Source organism: Microcaecilia unicolor, chromosome 6 (assembly GCF_901765095.1).
Source record: "Microcaecilia unicolor chromosome 6, aMicUni1.1, whole genome shotgun sequence".
NCBI classification, from domain to species: Eukaryota; Metazoa; Chordata; class Amphibia; order Gymnophiona; family Siphonopidae; genus Microcaecilia; species Microcaecilia unicolor.
This window is the reverse complement of record NC_044036.1, coordinates 68,198,100-68,216,630: the sequence shown is the minus strand read 5'-3', so window position 1 is coordinate 68,216,630 and position 18,531 is coordinate 68,198,100. Positions and strand designations below refer to the sequence as shown.

Here is an 18,531-nt window from a genome sequence, read left to right as displayed (position 1 = left end):
AAGGGTCCACTGTCCGTTGTACTGCAGCCACTGGCTGCTCCTCAAAGTTAAGTGTGGACTAGACTAAAATGATGAGCTCCTGCCAGTCCTCATTATGGAAGACACAGACCACCAAGGGGCCCTCTCCTGGCAGGAGAACATCCTCTTCCAAGTCACTGTCCTCTTAGGGCCCTTCCTCCTCTCCATCCAAAATGTGGTCAGAGTTTTAACCACTCCCCAGGAGCTGCCTCCTCCACCTCTTCATCCCAAAGCACCACAGGATGCTTGCATAAGGAAGAAGGCGGCCCTTGGGGTCTCATCCGAAAGAGGAGCTGCCTGCTTTAAAAGAAAAGCTTTATACATTGCCAATACAAACTCTGAGGGGAATGCCCCCTTAGGAATTTCCCCCTACACCGCCAAAGAAGCCGCTGAATGAAGGGAAAATTAGACGCGAGTTGCTCTACTGCTGCAGCTGAGAATCCAAAATGGCGGCAGTTCCAGTGGGAACTGCCGGCCTGCTGGGACCCGGTTCTCCACACAGAGCTAGGGACCTACTGACACCGCCTGAGCACGCTGAATCAATCTGCTCCAAAGCCTCCGCAGAGACCAACACTGTACAATATTTGCAGATGCCAGCGGCAGCCACCCCTGCGCTGCTGACAAACAGCTCATCTTTTTAACTTTTCACTCATGCCCAGAAAGCAGGTGAAAAGCGTGCCTAAAGAGAGACAGCCACTTCCAGCCGGCAGAGCAACAGTCCAGCACTAAAAAAACTACTACTACTAATTATTTCTATAGCACTACCAGACGCAGTTTCCCTCACTGCTTTATCACGCTACTACAGCTCAAATTAGTTTGTTGTTTTTGGTTTTTTTTTTAAACACAAAATGTAGCTGTCTCCCCTTGGAACTCAAGCACCCTTCCCCCGAAGAGGTTGAAGCCAGAAGCCAAAATTTAAACCAGATTGTCCCTGGAGGTCCCATGGGGGACCTACAGGAGTTGTAAGGGGGAGGGACTCGGCCACCCAAGTGTAGCACCCCAAAAGTACCAGAGAATCCTCACGGGCCTCTGCCAGCAACAGGGACCTTGAAAGAGCACAAATATGCAGCCAAAAGAAGAAAAAAAATAAGAAGTTAAGTTGCCTGTGTAAACCTCTTTTTTTTTTGCTTAAATAATAGGAAGAAAGAATGAACAAAAAAATACTGAGACTGAGGGGCTTACCATATCTACCACCTGCTGAAGATTGAAAGTAACTGATTCAAACTGAGGCTGGGCGACGGTATTATAGTCTCCAGTAAGAATCAGAGTTCTCAGTCTCCACCTGCTGGTAGGTGTGCACAACCCATCAGTCATTTCTGGGCCGATCCAGAGGGATGCTAAAAAAACAGAATTTGTTGGATTTTGTTTTTTTTCAAGCTTGGGGTCTGCAGGAGAAGCCCAGGGAATTTTACACACAAACAGGGTGTATGGGCAAGGTGAAGTGGGGGGGGGGGGGGGGGGGCGTGATTAGAACCCGCATCCCTCAGCAGGGTCCCATAGGATTGTGCCAGATCCACACCCAGAGACAAAAGTGTGACTGTGGACTGTGGAGCCAAGCTCCGCATCCAACCAGGACTGGGTTAGGAACTTGAGAACCTGGGAGCAGTCATTAGGCTCAATCATGCTGTGCAGCCGTGGCCTGCAGAGCGGAGAGCTAGGTCAGGGACTGGAGGACCAATCAGCACAATCTACCACCTGCTAGAGGTACAGAAAAATAATAGATTGTTCCAGGGAGCATCCCAGCCTATACCGGTGAAGCGGCTGCTAGAATTTAGTTTTCTCTACCACCACCTGCTAGTAGGAAGCGATAGCATCCATTTGTGCAGAACAGTGGAACCGATGTTAAGGAAGACAAATATTATAATTCCTCTGTATCGCTCCATGGTGTGACCTCACCTTGAGTAGTGTGTGCAATTCTGGTTAATGTATCTCAAAAAAAGGTACAGCAGAATTAGAAGGTTCAAAGAAGGGTAATGGAACTCCACTCATATGAGGAAAGGCTTAAGAGGTTAGGGCTCTTCAGCTTGGAAAAGAGAGAGCTGAGGGGGTATATGATAGAGGTCTACAAAATCCTGAGTGGAGTAGAATACGTAAATGTGAATCAATTATTTACTCTTTCAAAAAGTACGATGACTAGGGGACACAATTAAATTACATGGTAATACTTTTAAAACAAATATGAGAAAATTTTATATAGTTAAGCTCTGGAACTCGTTGCAAGATGATGTGGTTACAGCAGTTAGTGTATCTCATTAAAAAAAAAAAAAACATTCGAACAAGTTCCTGGAGGAAATGTCCATAATCTGCTACTGAGGTGGACATGAGGAAAAACCACTACCTATCCCTGGGTTCAGTAGTATGGAATCTTGCTATCTGAGATTCTGTAGGTACTTTTGACCTGCACAGAAGCCAACTTTTCAAAATGATTGGAGGTGCTAAACCCAATGGAAATTAGCCCTCCCTGGACAGAGTCAAAGGAGTATTCTCAATATTTGGGGTTCTCAAGCACCCACAGAGCTGGCTCCTATGGTGGCCTAGATTGGCCACTGTTGGAAGCAGGATACTGGGCTAGATTGACCATTGGTCTAAGTATGGCTATTCTATGTTATGTTTATATCAACGTTTTCTTAGTATGAGCAAACTTTTCAGCAAGTTATTTACAGGGAACTGTGGCTTCGAGTTTATATATCTGACTAGTTTTCAGGCAGTTCTATCAAAGCCTTGTCTTGATCTGCCAGATTTTGCCCAACTTCAACAGTTTCATATAACTGCTATTTCTTAATGTTTCTGAAGTTACTAGTTGTAAACCTTTTCAGTTTTTAATAGCTTTCCCCTGCTTTGTAAGAGTGAATGACCTTCATTTTTTAATACTCAGAGAATTGCTTAAAGAAGCCAATTAACTGTGGAAAGTGGACATAAAATTAACCACAAGTTCAGAGATTAGGATTTGCATGTTTGCTAAACTATGGAATTCTCTTCACCTAACTGAAGGCTTAAGTATCCTACTGCAACTTAAAAATCACCTAGAACAATTCTGGACCTGCCTTATTCACTTTTATTATTATTTTCAATGTTTAAATCAATTAAACAGTTAAGGATGCATTAAACACATTATCTGGCTGCAACTTGTACCAAGTAGAGGTTGTGTCAGCTTCTGTTCACTTGGAGGATTCAGTGAAACCTACAATTTGTGTCAAAGTTGCAAATCATTAGGCATCCTTAGTCAGATACAAAAAAAACTGGCCTCAATTTTGCAAAAATTCCTGAGTCATTTCAATAATCAGATATCTGGACTTATTCAGCTCATAGCATTTTTCTCATGTGGCAAATGAATTTGGGCTGGCTCAGACCATCCCACCTTTATGAATTTTACAGAATCGTGGCTACTGTTATACACAGCGGATTTTTTTCTTTTCTTTTTTTGGCAGCAAACTTGAACAATCTATTAAAGGTGCAATGCATTTTAAATATTTCAGCGCATGGCCAAAGCTCACAAGGCTAAAACACAGACTAATAAAGGCCTATATACTAAAGACCTTTTCTCATTCTGTGTCTGTGTCTACTGAAGAAATGCTTAGATTTTTTAGTTATGTTTTCTGTATACTTGAGTCTAGGAAAATTGTTTTCAGACACATACATACTCAAGTTATCAAGATGTGTATGCTAAAACAATAGGAAATATAAACAGGGTAAAATGTGTGGATCCGTTATGCAAGTATACAGTATAACACCCAGAAATGTATGTATAAATATTACCAAAATCATCTCTTACAAAAGGATTTCTAAACATTCCAAAAGCCATTTCCTTTATATGAGGAATTAAACACACACATACAAAGATTTATACTAAAACCATTCAAGAGAAAAAGGGTATAACAGAGAAAGAAATTCTCTTTTAAATGTGTATTTACTTCAGCTTGTCTTTAATGACAAGCTAAATTATAAATTCAATAGGAAAACCTCTGGAAGAGTCAGTGTGATTGTTTACACACATTTTCCACGTTACATAACGTATTTATTGTATTTTTATATATGGCTATTTTTTTGCATTTGTAGACTTTTGTGTTGAACTGTAAAGAAGATGATATAGAATTAACATACTACAGGAAACAGTATGTCTATCATTTTTTTTGTATTTAGTCTCACAGCACCTCTTTGAACTTGTTTTGAGAAGGCATGTAATCAAATAAAATAAACGCTCCATGCGTTTTCACAATACAAGGAAAATTAAAAGCAAATTGATGAGGCTAACACTTGCTACAGTTTTAGTACATAAAATCACAATCAAAACAGTTTTGATTTCTAACATTAAGCAGGAGATTGAATGTCAAGAGAGCATTGACCACCTACAGTTTGTAACCATACATTGCACCTTTAACCTAATCAGAACTTCAAATGGTTCTACAGTAAACTTTTCCTTCTTCATTACAAAATGCATATCAGCAGCAAAGCTCCTAATGTTTGAAAACATTACTTTAATCCCTTTTGAATGCAACCTGTAGTTACGTTGCCTCCTTTCATACAAAAGGAGAAAACTCCAAATCTAGTAATTCAAATTACTATTCATTGATTTTACTTTCAAAGACATACTGCTTTACGTCACCTTCTAAGGGCTTTGCTATGATATTCATGCCCATTTGTAAGTTACTACAACAGTGCATTCCATTTTAAAGTTCTTGTCGTTAAAGAATTCAAAATCAACTAGTGAAAAGAATCTGAAAAGATTCTGTACTTACTCCTCTGCCTCGGCCTCTGCCTGTTGATGGTCCTCCAAAAGCATCATAGCTTCTGCTTCCAAACGCACCTTCAGGATAAGCAGGCATTCCTCTCCCCCGAGAGCCTACAGCTGTAGGCTTCATATGGGGTGAAGAAAAACTGCTGTAGGAAGAGTAACTTTCTCTTCCTCTGTCATCCAAAAACCCAGGTCTCAACTTTGAGCGTGAATAAGTTGATTCCCAGCTAGACCCGCCCTGGTTTCTACCTCCGAAAGAGTCAAGGCTATTCCGGTAGGAGCTGTCAAATCGACCATCATAACTATCTCCGAAGTGGCTTTGTTCGGGTTCATTAAAAGCATAGCCAGATCTGTACAGATCTCGCCCGCCCACAGAAGACCTGGAGTCATAAGACTCATAAGGTCCAAACCTGAAAGTTGCAGTGAGGGAAAAAAAAAAGTAAGCTTACTAGAGTTAAACATTTCAAAACACAATTATCAGTTGACATTTATCAACTACAAAAAAAAAATTTTCAGTTTAGACTAACAGATCTATAACTTTATGCACTTTGATTAGGGCTGGGCATTCAACCTGTGAAGATTCAACAGGGTGAAGTCTATACAAACCAATTTACAAAGAAACTAAATTAAAGCTCAGTAAGTCTGAACTTTGTTTTGTTTAAGCTTCAAGTGCTTTTTCTTCCACTAAAAAAAAAAAAAAATCCCACCATAAAAAAACAAAACAAATTTGTCACTTTTTCAAGCCCAGCCCTAGTCTGAGAAGAACAGCTCACAGAGAATTCAGTAAACTTTCTAATCTCATACTCAAGGGTGACATAATGAAACACTTAAATTAAGAGCAAATAGCAAAAAAAAAAAAAAACCTCTCACTTTCGCTTTTTACAGAAGTAAATATGAAGTTGAATATATCTCTAGAATTATACACAATTAACAATGGGAAGGGAAAATTAGGTTCTTACCTTGGTAATTTTCTTTCCTTTAGTCATAGCAGATGAAGCCATTACGTATGGGTTATGTCCATCAACCAGCAGGGGAGATAGAGAGCACTCAAACTTTCACAGTGCCCTCTTGGCCAGCTAGCTCCACTGCTTCTTCAGTATTTGAAGTTTCCAAAGCAGTGTGGCAAACCGCAATGGGAATCACAAGAGCTTTCCTCACAGCGAACGATGGCCCATCACAAGGGCATGAACTCATAAAGGAGGGAATGCACATCCTCCTGGAGGGAATAAACTCATCCTCCTTATTGTATAAGTGGAGGGGAACACACGCGCCTCCTGGAGGGAATCACACATCCTCCCAACACACTGGAGGGGATGAACTCATCCTCCTATTTATAGAACTGGAGGGGAACACACGCGCCTCCTGGAGAGAATCAACACATTCTCCAAAAAAAAAACATGCTGGAGGGAATGAACACATCCTCCTAAATTTAAACTGAACATGAATCCTGAAGATTGTTTTCCAACTTTCTCCCAAGGAAGGAACTTCAGGAAATTAGAACAGAACCTGAAAAACAGATTCACAGCATACAGACAATCATACAGGGAGGGCTCATGGCTTCATCTGCTATGACTAAAGGAAAGAAAATTACCAAGGTAAGAACCTAATTTTCCCTTCCTTGTCATCAAGCAGATGAAGCCATTACGTATGGGATGTAACAAAGCAATCCCTAGATAGGGTGGGAACAAGCCACACCACGCGCTAGCACTTGTGCACCAAAACGCGCATCCCTCCTGGCAGCCACATCCAGCCTGTAATGTCGGGCAAAGGAGAGCTTAGAAGCCCATGTTGCTGCACTGCATATCTCTTGAAGAGAGAGTGCTCCAGTTTCAGCCCAAGAGGAAGAAATCGCTCTAGTAGAATGTGCCTTAAAGGCTACAGGCGGAACCCTGCCGGCCAGCAGATAAGCTGAAAAGATAGTTTCTTTGAGCCAGCGGGCAATAGTGGCTTTAGATGCTGGAGACCCTCTGCGAGAACCGGATAGCAAAACAAACAGATGATCAGAAGACCTGAAAGAGTTAGTAACTCGCAGATACTGCAGCAGAGTCCTGCGCACATCCAAAAGGTGCAGCTGCCCAAAAGATTCTGGAAACTCTTCCTCTGAAAAAGAGGGCAAGAAAATAGGCTGGTTTAAGTGAAAGGCTGAAACCACCTTAGGCATAAAGGAAGGCACGGTCCGAACCGTGACTCCGGACTCTGAAAATTGCAGAAATGGGTCTCTACAGGACAGCGCCTGGAGCTCTGACACCCGTCTCACCGAGGTAATGGCCACCAGAAAAACGGCCTTCAGTGTCAAGTCTTTCTCCGATGCTCGCCGAAGCGGCTCAAAAGGAGATGTCTGCAGGGTTTTCAAAACTAGCCCCAGGTTCCAAGCTGGACAGGGTGCTCGCACTGGAGGTCGGAGCCGAAGCACCCCTCTAAGAAACCGTGCCACATCTGGGTGAGCAGCCAAAGACACGCCTTCCACCTTACCACGAAGGGAGGCCAACGCTGCCACCTGCACCCGCAGGGAATTATAGGCCAAGCCTTTTTGTACACCTTCTTGCAAAAAGTCCAGAATCGGCGAGACAGGAGCCCGCATTGGAACAATGGCTCTGGAAGCACACCAAGACTCAAACAGGCACCAAATCCTGGCATAAGCCACGGAAGTGGACCATTTGCGGGCTTGCAGGAGAGTGGAAATAACTTTATTGGAATAACCTTTATCCCTCAATTGCGCCCTCTCAATAGCCATGCCGTAAGACCAAAGCGGCCGGCGTCCTCCATGGCTACCGGTCCCTGAGTCAACAGGTTCGGTACCAGAGGTAACGGCAGAGGAGCCTCCAGGAGCATCTGTCTGAGGTCTGCATACCAAGGTCTCCTTGGCCAATCCGGGGCGATGAGGACCACTTCTCCTGGGTGCAGCCGAATCCGCAAGAGCAGGCGCCCTATCAAGGGCCATGGGGGAAACACATAAAGTAGACCCAGACGCCAGGGTTGAGCCAAGGCATCCAACCCCGCCGAGCGAGGATCTCTCCGTCTGCTGAAGAAGCACGGGACTTTGGTATTGGCACTTGTCGCCATTAGATCCATCACGGGCTTGCCCCATTTGGCACAGATCTGCAGGAATACTTTGTCTGCCAGATTCCATTCTGCTGGATCGATCTGATGCCTGCTCAGATAATCGGCCTGCACATTGCTCTGACCTGCAATATGAGCTGCCGACAGACACTGAAGATGCAGCTCGGCCCAGTGGCAAATCAGTTCGGCCTGCGCGGCTAGTGCTCTGCACCTTGTTCCGCCTTGTCGATTTATATAGGCCACCGTTGTCGTGTTGTCCGACATCACTCTGACAGCCAATCCTTCCAGGGTCACTTGAAAGGCCAGAAGCGCCTGAAACACCGCTTTCAACTCTAGGCGGTTGATGGACCACTCCGACTCCTCGGGTGTCCATAGACCCTGGGCATGCTTCCCCTTGCAGTGTGCGCCCCAGCCCTTCAGGCTGGCATCTGTTACCACTAGGCACCAAACGGGGAGCGTCAGCGGCATTCCTCGCCGCAGCATGCTGTCCGAGAGCCACCACTCCATGCTGAGACGGGCCGCAGGGAGCCAAGTAAGTCTGCATTGGTAATCCTGAGAAATAGGAGACCATCTCCGGAGTAGGGAATACTGTAGAGGTCTCAGGTGCGCTCTCGCCCAGGGTACCACTTCCATCGTGGCTGTCATCGATCCCAGCAGCTGGACAATGTCCCAAGCTCGCGGGCGGGGCATCCTCAGGAGCAGACGGACCTGATTCTGAAGCTTGCACCGCCTTGGCTCGGGTAGGAACACATAGCCCGAGACTGTGTCGAACCTGGCCCCCAAAAACTCTAGAGATTGTGAAGGGGACAGGTGACTTTTGGCCATATTGACGACCCAGCCTAGAGATTGCAGTACTGAGACCACTCTGGCTGTAACTTGTAAGCTCTCTGTTGCAGAGTCTGCTCTGATGAGCCAGTCGTCTAGGTACGGGAGAACCCTGATACCTTCTCGCCTGTGAAAAGCAGCTACTACCACCATTACCTTCGAAAAGGTTCGGGGAGCTGTGGCGAGGCCAAAAGGCAAGGCCCTGAACTGGAAATGTTTTCCCAACACCGCAAACCTCAGAAACGTCTGGTGCGGGGGCCAAATCAGTATGTGCAAGTAAGCTTCTTTCAGGTCTAGAGACGTGAGAAACTCTCCTGGCTGAACCGCCGCAATGACTGAGCGCAGGGATTCCATGTGGAAATGCCGCACTCTCAGGGACTTGTTCACTTCTTTTAAGTCCAGAATAGGGCGAAAGGACCCACCTTTTCGCGGCACCACAAAGTAGATGGAGTATCGGCCGCAGCCTTGCTCGGCGGGAGGCACCGGGGTCACTGCCCCTAACTGAATCAGACCTTGTAAAGTCTCCTCCACCGCCGCCCGTTTGACGGCAGAACCGCATCGGGACTCCACAAACACGTCTCTTACTGGGGCGTTGAATTCTATTCTGTATCCATCTCTGATCAGGTCCAGAACCCACTGATCTGAGGAAATCTTGGCCCACTCCTCGACAAAGAGGGAAAGCCGTCCTCCGATGACAGGCATCGAGGAGAGGGCCGGCGCACCATCATTGAGAGGGTCGCCCCTGAACTCCTGGTCTTGAGCCACCGGCTGCGGAACGCTTGTCCGAACGAAAGGAGTTCCTCTGCTGACCACGGGCACGTGAAGTGAGCCCAGCAGAAGGCCCCGGGCGGTACCTTCTAGCTTCACGGAAGCGAGGTCTGTACGAGTGGACCGGCTGGCCCTTAGAGGAAGGCCTCTGCCTATCTTCGGGCAAGCGCTGGGGTTTTGGATCACCCAGGCCTTTCACAATTTTCTCTAACTCCTCACAAAATAGGAGAAGTCCTTGAAAAGGCAACTTCACCAACCTTTGCTTAGAGGCCATGTCCGCTGCCCAGTGTCTTAGCCACAGACGACGGCAAGCCGCCACTGCTACTGCCATTTGTTTAGCCGAAGCTCTGACAAGGTCATAAAGGGCATCAGCCAGAAAGGACAAGGCCACCTCCATCCGCGGAGCCACATCCAAGATGGGCTCCGCTCCATCTCCGGGCTGAGCCACTGCCTGTTGCAGCCAAGCTAGGCAGGCTCTCACAGCATAACAGCTGCATGCAGACTCCCGAACAGTGAGACCTGCAATTTCAAAGGACCGTTACAACGCTGTTTCCAGCCTACGGTCTTGAACATCCTTCAGGGCAACACCTCCTTCAACAGGGAGGGTAATTCTCTTTGTCACCGCAGTGACTAGGGCATCCACTGTAGGCATTTGAAAACGAGCCACATGTCCCTCACGCAGAGGGTATAACTGCCCCATAGCCCTGGAAACTCTCAAAGATCCCTCGGGGTCAGCCCACTGAGCCGAAACAAGCTCTAGGATGGAGTCATGCAAAGGGAAGGCCCGAGCAGCTTTCTTGGTACTAGCCATCCTGGGATTACCCGAGGAGGCCATGCCACTGTCAGGATCTTCAATCGAGAGGGCCTGCAGGGTATCTGAAATAAGCGCTGGCAGCTCATCACGGTGGAAAATCCTCACCGCGGAGGGATCATCCAGATCCTGTGGTAAATCCGCACCTGACTCTGGTTCCTCAGACCAAGAACGTCTGTCAGAGTTCTCCGAATCCTCATACCCCGACCACGGGGGGGAAAAGGTGCACCACAATCTGAAGGGGCATTAACCCTTCTGCGCTTATCTTTAGGCCAAGCATCCGGGAAAAAAACCTCACTGGGCAGTCCCAGGCCAGAATCCATCGGGGGGGCAATCAGAGGAGCCTCAGGCGACCCTTGAGGAAGGGCTCTTTTCATCATGTATGCTTTATGCAGCAAAAGCACAAAATCCGGGGAGAAAATCTCACCCTGGGCACCCAAATCCTGTCCGGTGCTAGCCACTCCTGAAATAACCTCATCTCGAGGTGCCCCACCCGGCTCAGGTCTCTCCGTGTCCATGGAGGCCGCGCCATGCAGTGTAAGCAAAATGGCGCCTGCTGCCAGCTCAGAGCGGTAAGAAACATCGCTTGCCATGCTCAGGCCGGCTCCTACGCCAATACAGCACGATTTACAGAGCCCTGCTGCTGATTTGCGCTTGCCACAAGTGGAACAGCGCTTTACATTGTCCGTAGCCATCACCGAAAAACGGCGGTAAAATCCAAAATGGCGGTTTCGCGCCAAAATCGCCCCGATCGCGGGCCCACCCCGGAGGAGTTGGAAAACACTCTTACCTCAAAGGATCTAGTGTACAACTATGATCCTGCTGAAAATCAGGTCAAAAACCTCTGTTCCAGCGTCTCTGCGTTTAAAAACGCGACGCGACTTTTTTTTTTAAGCTGTGAGGAAAGCAGAGGTATTGAAGACTCCGGAGGCTCAGATGAGTGGGAAAGGCAGGGAAAGGGCGAACCTATATGCCTGCATCCACTGTTGGTGGGTAAGGACAGGGAAAGCAAGGCAATATGTCCACATCCACAGAGGTATGGGTAAGGCAGGGAAAGGGCTAACCTATGTGCCTTTAAAGTGAAGCTGCTATAGCCTCCAACACCCCGGTTAACAACTGGCAAGCCAGGAACCACCTCCCGGCTGATTTTTCTGGAGCTCGAACAAGCTGCAGCCACCCTGCTAAGGGAGATAGAGAATACTGAAGAGGCAGTGGAGCTAGCTGGCCAAGAGGGCACTGTGAAAGTTTGAGTGCTCTCTATCTCCCCTGCTGGTTGATGGACATAACCCATACGTAATGGCTTCATCTGCTTGATGACAAGGAAACTATTTTAATCAGTTCTAGTTTCATTTACTTTCTGTAACAATAGCTTGTATGGTTCCATGTTAGTCATTGTGAAACACACTGAATCTCAAGTGAAATCAAAGGTAAGGCAAGCATACTCTATGCATAGTGAAAGATTGTATGGAAATCTTTAAATAGGATTGGGGCAAGTAGTATTTTAAGTTTTCTTTTCATTCTAAATGTTTCCAGACAGGGCCAGTCTTCTCCCAATAAGTTTCAAACAAGCAGTGAAAATAAAAAGAACATGCCTTCCATATTTAACCAACTGGAAATAGATTGAATAGATCTACCCCATAAGTTTACTAACCCTTCTCCAGGAAACATACAAATGGCACTCTTCTATATAGTGAAACCAAGTCTCAAATGTGATTATACCATATACACTCAAAAGAAAATACATTTTAAACCAAAAAAAAAACAACAGATTTATGATTACAAACAGATTTCCAAACTTCTCCAACCAGGCTGTTCAGTCATGCAGGAGTTTACTGTCTATGGGTTCTTAATACAAGGCTTAACCACAATCCAATACACCATATCTGCAAGCATACATCCAGAGAAGAAACACATTGAGAAACGCAATCTGAACCCATCATTAGTCACAACATCTATATAGATCTGTACAAAACTTTAATGGAATCAAATGCAGATTAGTGGACAGTACATTTATCTTGGTCTTCAGTATAGCAAATGCCAAAAATAACTTTTAAACAACAGTGCCCAAACATTCTTTACTACAACAGAAACGTTTCCTATTTGATAAAGCTCACTGGTAGCAGCAGTACCTGGTCAGATAATGTCACCTGCAAATTTGTTAATATTTTTAATTCCTCCTCCACTCCCCCATACAATCTTCACCATGGTGAAGACTGTAACCAACACTTAAGTTTAAAGGAGGATCTTTAAAAAACACATCACAATCCCAAATCTCTGCCCTTCATCCAGACACTGAAAAGATTATCAGACAAAGAGAAAAATCAAAATGTCTAGTAATCACATTATGATCTGGAATCACGATCCAAAACATCATCAATGGTAGCATGCCTGAATTAAGAATAGTGTTTAGGATCGCAATTTAACCTCTCTTTATTATTTGGGCTAATAATCATCAAACTGAAACTCCAAACAGCAAAGATGGAAAAATATCACATGGAAGCTTCAAGCAATATGTATTAAAGGATGCTATAATTTAATTTATATTTTTTCCTCTCTACAAAAATATCAATTATTTTCTAGAATCCAAAAGTTTAAAAAACATATCAATTTGTATTTAGTAGGATACCAGCACAATTCAGAATTTTAAGAAGACAACTTTTTAAATGTGGGCACAGTATGAAAGGGCAATTTGCTTCCACAACTTTAGCTTCCGTGTTTTTTGCCTTCCATTGTTTTCTCACTAAATATTTGAACATATGACAGCTGAACATCCTATTAACAATAATTATAGCTTTTACAGCAAGGGCTGTAAGCTCACACAAATATCAAACTTGATTAAAAGCATTCAAGTGATTTTATTCTTTTGAAGAATGTTTAAATAAAATGACTTCCATATGGAAAGACATCATTAACCTTGCATTAAACACTTTAATGTGTATGCTACTTCAGTTTTGCTCCATTCCAATTAATGGCTAAATGAAGGATACTAAATGTAATATTGTTTACCTGTTACTACTCTCTATGCCAAATGACTGGTTGATATAGTCAATGGATCTTTGGTTTCCAAATGTTCCATGTCCATAGTCACGCTCCATTGCTAAAGAGGAAAAAAATGCATAAAATGTGAAAAACATGATGCAAAAGTATATACCATACCAGGACTCTTTGTTTCTTGTGAATATATAGATGTGTCAGTGCCACCAAAACCTGATCCTTGCCACAGAGCTTGTCAGTCCAATGAATCAAGCAAGGTGGCAGCTGACTGAAGAATGAATGCATGTGTTACTTTCTCCATTCCTCCTCCTCTCTTACCCTCCTAATCCAGACCAGCAAGCAGAGGGGAGTTGTAGTGAAGACCTGACTCATGCTTTGAGCTCCACGACACTAGCGTTTTTCAGGGTTAAAAGCACAACTCTAGCTACTGACAGCAGAGAAGGATACAGCACAAGGTATCATTGCACCACCTCCTGTTGATTGACCAGGATAGGAAATCAGCGGGGGGGGGGGGGGGGGGGGGGAGATTGTACCACACTCACACACAACTAACGCTCCCCCTCCCCCCAAAAAAACAAAATAATAATAATACAATATATCAGACATGGGTGTTATATTTTATATAAGGCAAAAAGGAGTGGGAACTGAATCAGGCTCCTCAAAAAACAGACCGGAAACAGTCAAAGTTCAAAACACAATTTATTAGTTGAAGACTCTACAAGGTACCCTGTTTCAGCACGACAGGTGCCTTCCTCAGGAGTCTGATTGCTTTGTCTCAAAAAGATGTCTGACAAAGAGTACCGGAAAGAGTCACTAAGAGTTGATGCTTTGGTCTTGAAAAAGACCTTGGGGATTGTCAAGAGGAGTTTAAAAATACCGCTTTTACTCCTTTTTGCCTTTGACATTATTCGTGGGACACCATTGTTCTTTGTCCACTTCGGTGGTCTTCTTGTTATATTTTATATAGCAAAAATAATTTTTCATTATACGCAAAATGATGCAACTCTATGCAACTGTGCCACAAAATCTTCTTAACCTGCATTTGATTATATTGTACAAACTGAGTATAGCAAACAATTATATATCAGGGAGTGGATTAGAAAGTTGAATGGACACTGGACAAATTGAGTATGTTATGAGGAAGGTCAAATGTGAATGCATGGAGGTGGGGAATAGAATGGGGAAAATGTTGGCGTGGCAACTGAAAACGCAGGAATGTGAACAATGGGTGACAAAAATACTTAGAGTCTGGGGAGACTAAAATTTCACACGAGGATAAAGCCCAACAGTTTCAGATTTTCTACAAGCAGTTGTACTCCTCAACTTAGATGCTCTGGAGCTGACATTGCCCAATATCTGCAGAGGTGGAAGAACAAGATGTAGCTTCCTTGAACGAGCCTATAACAGTGGCAGAAGTCAGTACAGACATCTCAAATCTACCTAAGGGTAAGTCCCTGTGGGAAGATGGCTTCCCTTCTGAATATTATAAGATTCTTACCCATAGCATATCCCCTGTCTTGGCTTGATTGCTTGAGGAGGTGCCAGGGGCTCCATGGGTCTTTGTATAAGGCTAATGTGGTGGTTCTTTCTAAACCTGGTAAAAAGACCCCTCGAAATGCACTAGTTATCATCCCATTGCTTTGCTAAATTGTGATATGAAAATCTTTGCAAAAATTCTGGCAAATAGGTTAAATCCTATTCTTCCTAAGATGATCCACCCGCATCAGATAGGGTTTGTACAGGGGCACCAACTAGGTGATAACATGCGGCGACTCATTAATATTACTAAGGTCATTGAATGTAGACATGAACCTGCGATGTGTGTCCAACAGATGCTGAGAAAGTGTTTGATAGAGTGGAGTGAGAGTATCTGTTTGCGGTGATAGAACAGATGGGGTTGGGAGGGATATACGGGACTTGTGTTCACTCACTATATGCGGCGCCCAAAAGTGCTATCTTAGTGAACAGGATTAGATCTGAGGAATTTTCGTTAGGGAGGGGTACTAGACTGGGTGGAGTAGTAGCCTAGTGGTTAGTGCAGCGGACTTTGATCCTGGGGAACTGGGTTCGATTCCCTCTGCAGCTCCTTGTGAACTTGGGCAAGTCACTTAACTCTCTACTGCCCCAGGTACCAAAACTTAAATTATGAGCCCTCTAGGGACAGAGAAAGTACCTGCATATAATGTGTACAGCATTGCATAGTAGTAGTAGTGCTATAGAAATTAGTAGTAGGGTTGCCCGTTATCCCCATTACTATTTGCCATTGCTATAGAGTCCTTTGTGACCTGTATTCAGTAACACTCTTCTATAGCCCCATTGAGGTTCAGGGAACCCAGCATAAGATACTGCTGTACACGACCACCACCTTATTATTCATGGCTCGCCCTCAACATTCTTGTATTTACTGCAGGAGCTGGCCTGTTTTGGAGCAGTGTCTGGGTTTAAGACTAATGTTGAGAAAATAATGCTGCTCCTTCTGATTTAGCAGCTTTCCCCTTATAAGTGGTGCTGGGTCTCATTGGAGATATCACATCTGCATCCCTACTCCATCTTTGAAGTGGGGGAGGGGCTTGGAGTGGAGAGGGGGACGAGCCCAGAGATAATAGCATGCACCCACATATTTTTGTCCCCTCTTCATGCTATATGGGTGGAAGTGTGTAAGCAATACAATGTGGATGGCTGCATCTTTCCTTTTAGTCTCCTTAAGGATCATCTACCTTGGTCTTTGGGTTACTTTGCAACTCTGAGAGCACAACTGGGAAAGGCTGGGTTCATTTATTGTAAAGACCTTTTTGCTCAAGGTATGCTATTATCACAGGGGCATCTGCAAGACCTTATAGGATGGGAAAGTTCCATTCTACCTATACTTTCAGGGTAAGGATTTTTTGCTAGGACCGTTGATCAAGACACATTTACATCAGGAAGCTACCAAAGCAGAAGTGGTTTTGTTTAAATCTGGATCTAGGTGCCAACTGCTCTCCCAGGTTTATAAGGAACTAAGACAGCAATCACCAACCGAGAACAAAAGCATGGAGCAGAACTAGGAGATGTGGTTGAGTTCACCCTTAGAACCTGGGGCGTGGGAAAGTGCTTATTGTAGGCCCAAGCCTGTCCTTTAATAACCCTGAATAATCAACTTCAATTTCAGATATTTCACAGGGCGTAGTGGACCCCAACTCGTGGTAGTCGGGTTACTCAGGGGACATCCAATGTGTGCAGGAGACGTTGTGGGTTTATCGGGACATTTAAGCATCTTTTGCGGGACTGTGAAGTGGTAATGAAATTTTGGAAGAACGTTTGGAAAACAGTTCGTTAATGGACAGGGCTAATAAATGGCAGGCATGCCTTTTAGGCATTTGAGAGCAGGGGCTTTTAGATGGAAAGAGGCCCTCTGGGGTAGCACACCTTATGATACTGGCTGCCAAAATGATCACTGCAAGAACTTGGGGACAGAGTGAGGGACCCACTAGAAGAGCATGGCATCAGGCTATAAAGAAAATCAGGAGATTTGATAAGATCACAAGGGAGTTGAGAGGAAGGGGGGGGGGGGACACATGCTCAACTATGGAAGAATGTTAACATCTGATGCTTCCCAGTTAATAGGGATTAGTTAACTTGTTCCCTGGGAGGGTTCTGTGAACCAGTCTATGAAGACCTACATTCTGGGTGGCCACTAGGTAGACCTCTTTTTCAGTTACAGCTTTGGTAGTGAATACCAACACACCCAATACATTGTGGAAGGTAATTTTTGAGGGGGGATGGGGGAAGAGGAACTCAATATATTTATACTAGGTGGTAGGGTGGGGTGCCTATTGCGCTGGGTCATTAATACAATTTAATTATGATTGTTAGGCATGGGGTGAACCCATCATGACAGTTAACCTTTTGGGTCAGATTATGCAGTTGTTCATTATGTCAGTTCCTCAAATGTAAATTGTAAAACTTCCAATAGAAATCACAGTTTTTAAAAAAAAACACAGAACAACAACTTTTTTTTTTTTTAGGTATATTAGATTCAAGAAGCCAGCAAAAGAATCAGTTGGACCACAAGATGACAGAGGGATAAAAGGGGCAAATCAGGGAAGACAAGGCTATAGCAGAGAGATTAAATGAATTCTTTGCTTCGGTCTTCACCATGGAAGATGTGGGAGAGATACTGGTGCCAGAAATAGTATTCAATGCTGACAAGTCAGAGAAATTGAAACAAATCTCTGTAAGCATGGAAGATGTAAGGAGTATTTTGACAAATTGAAGAGTAGTAAATCACCTGGACCGGATGGCATACATCCCACGATAGAAAAGAAAAATGAACCTGCAGAGCTATTGTTAGTAATATGCAATTTATCTTTAAAATCAAGCATGGTACCGGAAGATTGGAGGGTGGCCAATTTAACACCAATTTATAAAAGAGGTTCCAGAGGTGATCCAGGAAATTATAGACTAGTGAGCCTAATGGAAAATGGTAAAGATTATTATAAAGAACAAAATGATACAGCATATACATGAGCATAGATTAATGAAACAAAACTTGCCTCACCAATCTACTATATTTCTTTGAAGGGGTAAATAAGCATGTGGATAAAGGTGAATCGGTCAATATTGTGTATCTGGATTTTTCAAAACCCATTTGACAAAGTACCTTTCTGAGAAGTTCTGAGAGAAGAAAACATTTCTCTAGTAAGTGAACATTATTTTGCTTTATGTTTTGGGAACTTAAAGATTGGGATTTAAAGGAGGAATTGTAGGTTAGTGATAGGCTGAATACAAATAGAAAAAGAAAAGAAGACTATCAACTACTCTACATACTCTATTCCTCCTAGTTTTAAAACTTTAACTTTGTACCACAGCATTAACAGATAGCCTCTAGTAGGCACAGCAGGACCTAGCTTAGTCTTCATTCCACCCACCCTTCCCAGCACAACCCTACATTTATAATCAGTTATTGTAATTAGGATAACAAGCAAGGAATGCTCTTAAAGAGTTTTTATGTTTAAATCTGTTTATTGATGCAAAGTTCAGAAAATACATACATACATAGAGTGGAGGAGTGGCCTAGTGGTTAGAGTGGTTGACTTTGGTCCTGGGGAACTGGGTTCAATTCCCACTGCAGGCACAGGCAGCTCCTTGTGACTCTGGGCAAGTCACTTAACCCTCCATTGCCCCAGGTACAAATAAGTACCTAAGCCGCATTGAGCCTGCCATGAGTGGGAAAGCGCGGGGTACAAATAAAAAAAAAATAATAATAATAATAATATTGCAACAAGAAGACAATACTGATGCAACCAACAACTGCCAATCCTTCTTCTGTCGTCAACTGTTTTTT

At 44.1% G+C, this 18,531-nt stretch overlaps 1 protein-coding gene across 1 annotated transcript in view; it reads right to left on the bottom strand.

The window, feature by feature from the left end:
* LOC115472445 (DBIRD complex subunit ZNF326-like) overlaps positions 1–18,531 on the bottom strand; it is a 282,530-nt gene that overhangs the window by 248,535 nt on the left and 15,464 nt on the right. Inside the window, exons 2-3 of the mRNA XM_030206732.1 lie at positions 13,221–13,311; positions 4,755–5,160 (exon numbers count right to left, since the gene is read on the bottom strand). Coding sequence (XP_030062592.1) covers positions 4,755–5,160; positions 13,221–13,309 — 495 coding nt within the window. The 5' untranslated portion in view covers positions 13,310–13,311. The remainder of the gene's footprint in view (positions 1–4,754; positions 5,161–13,220; positions 13,312–18,531) is intronic.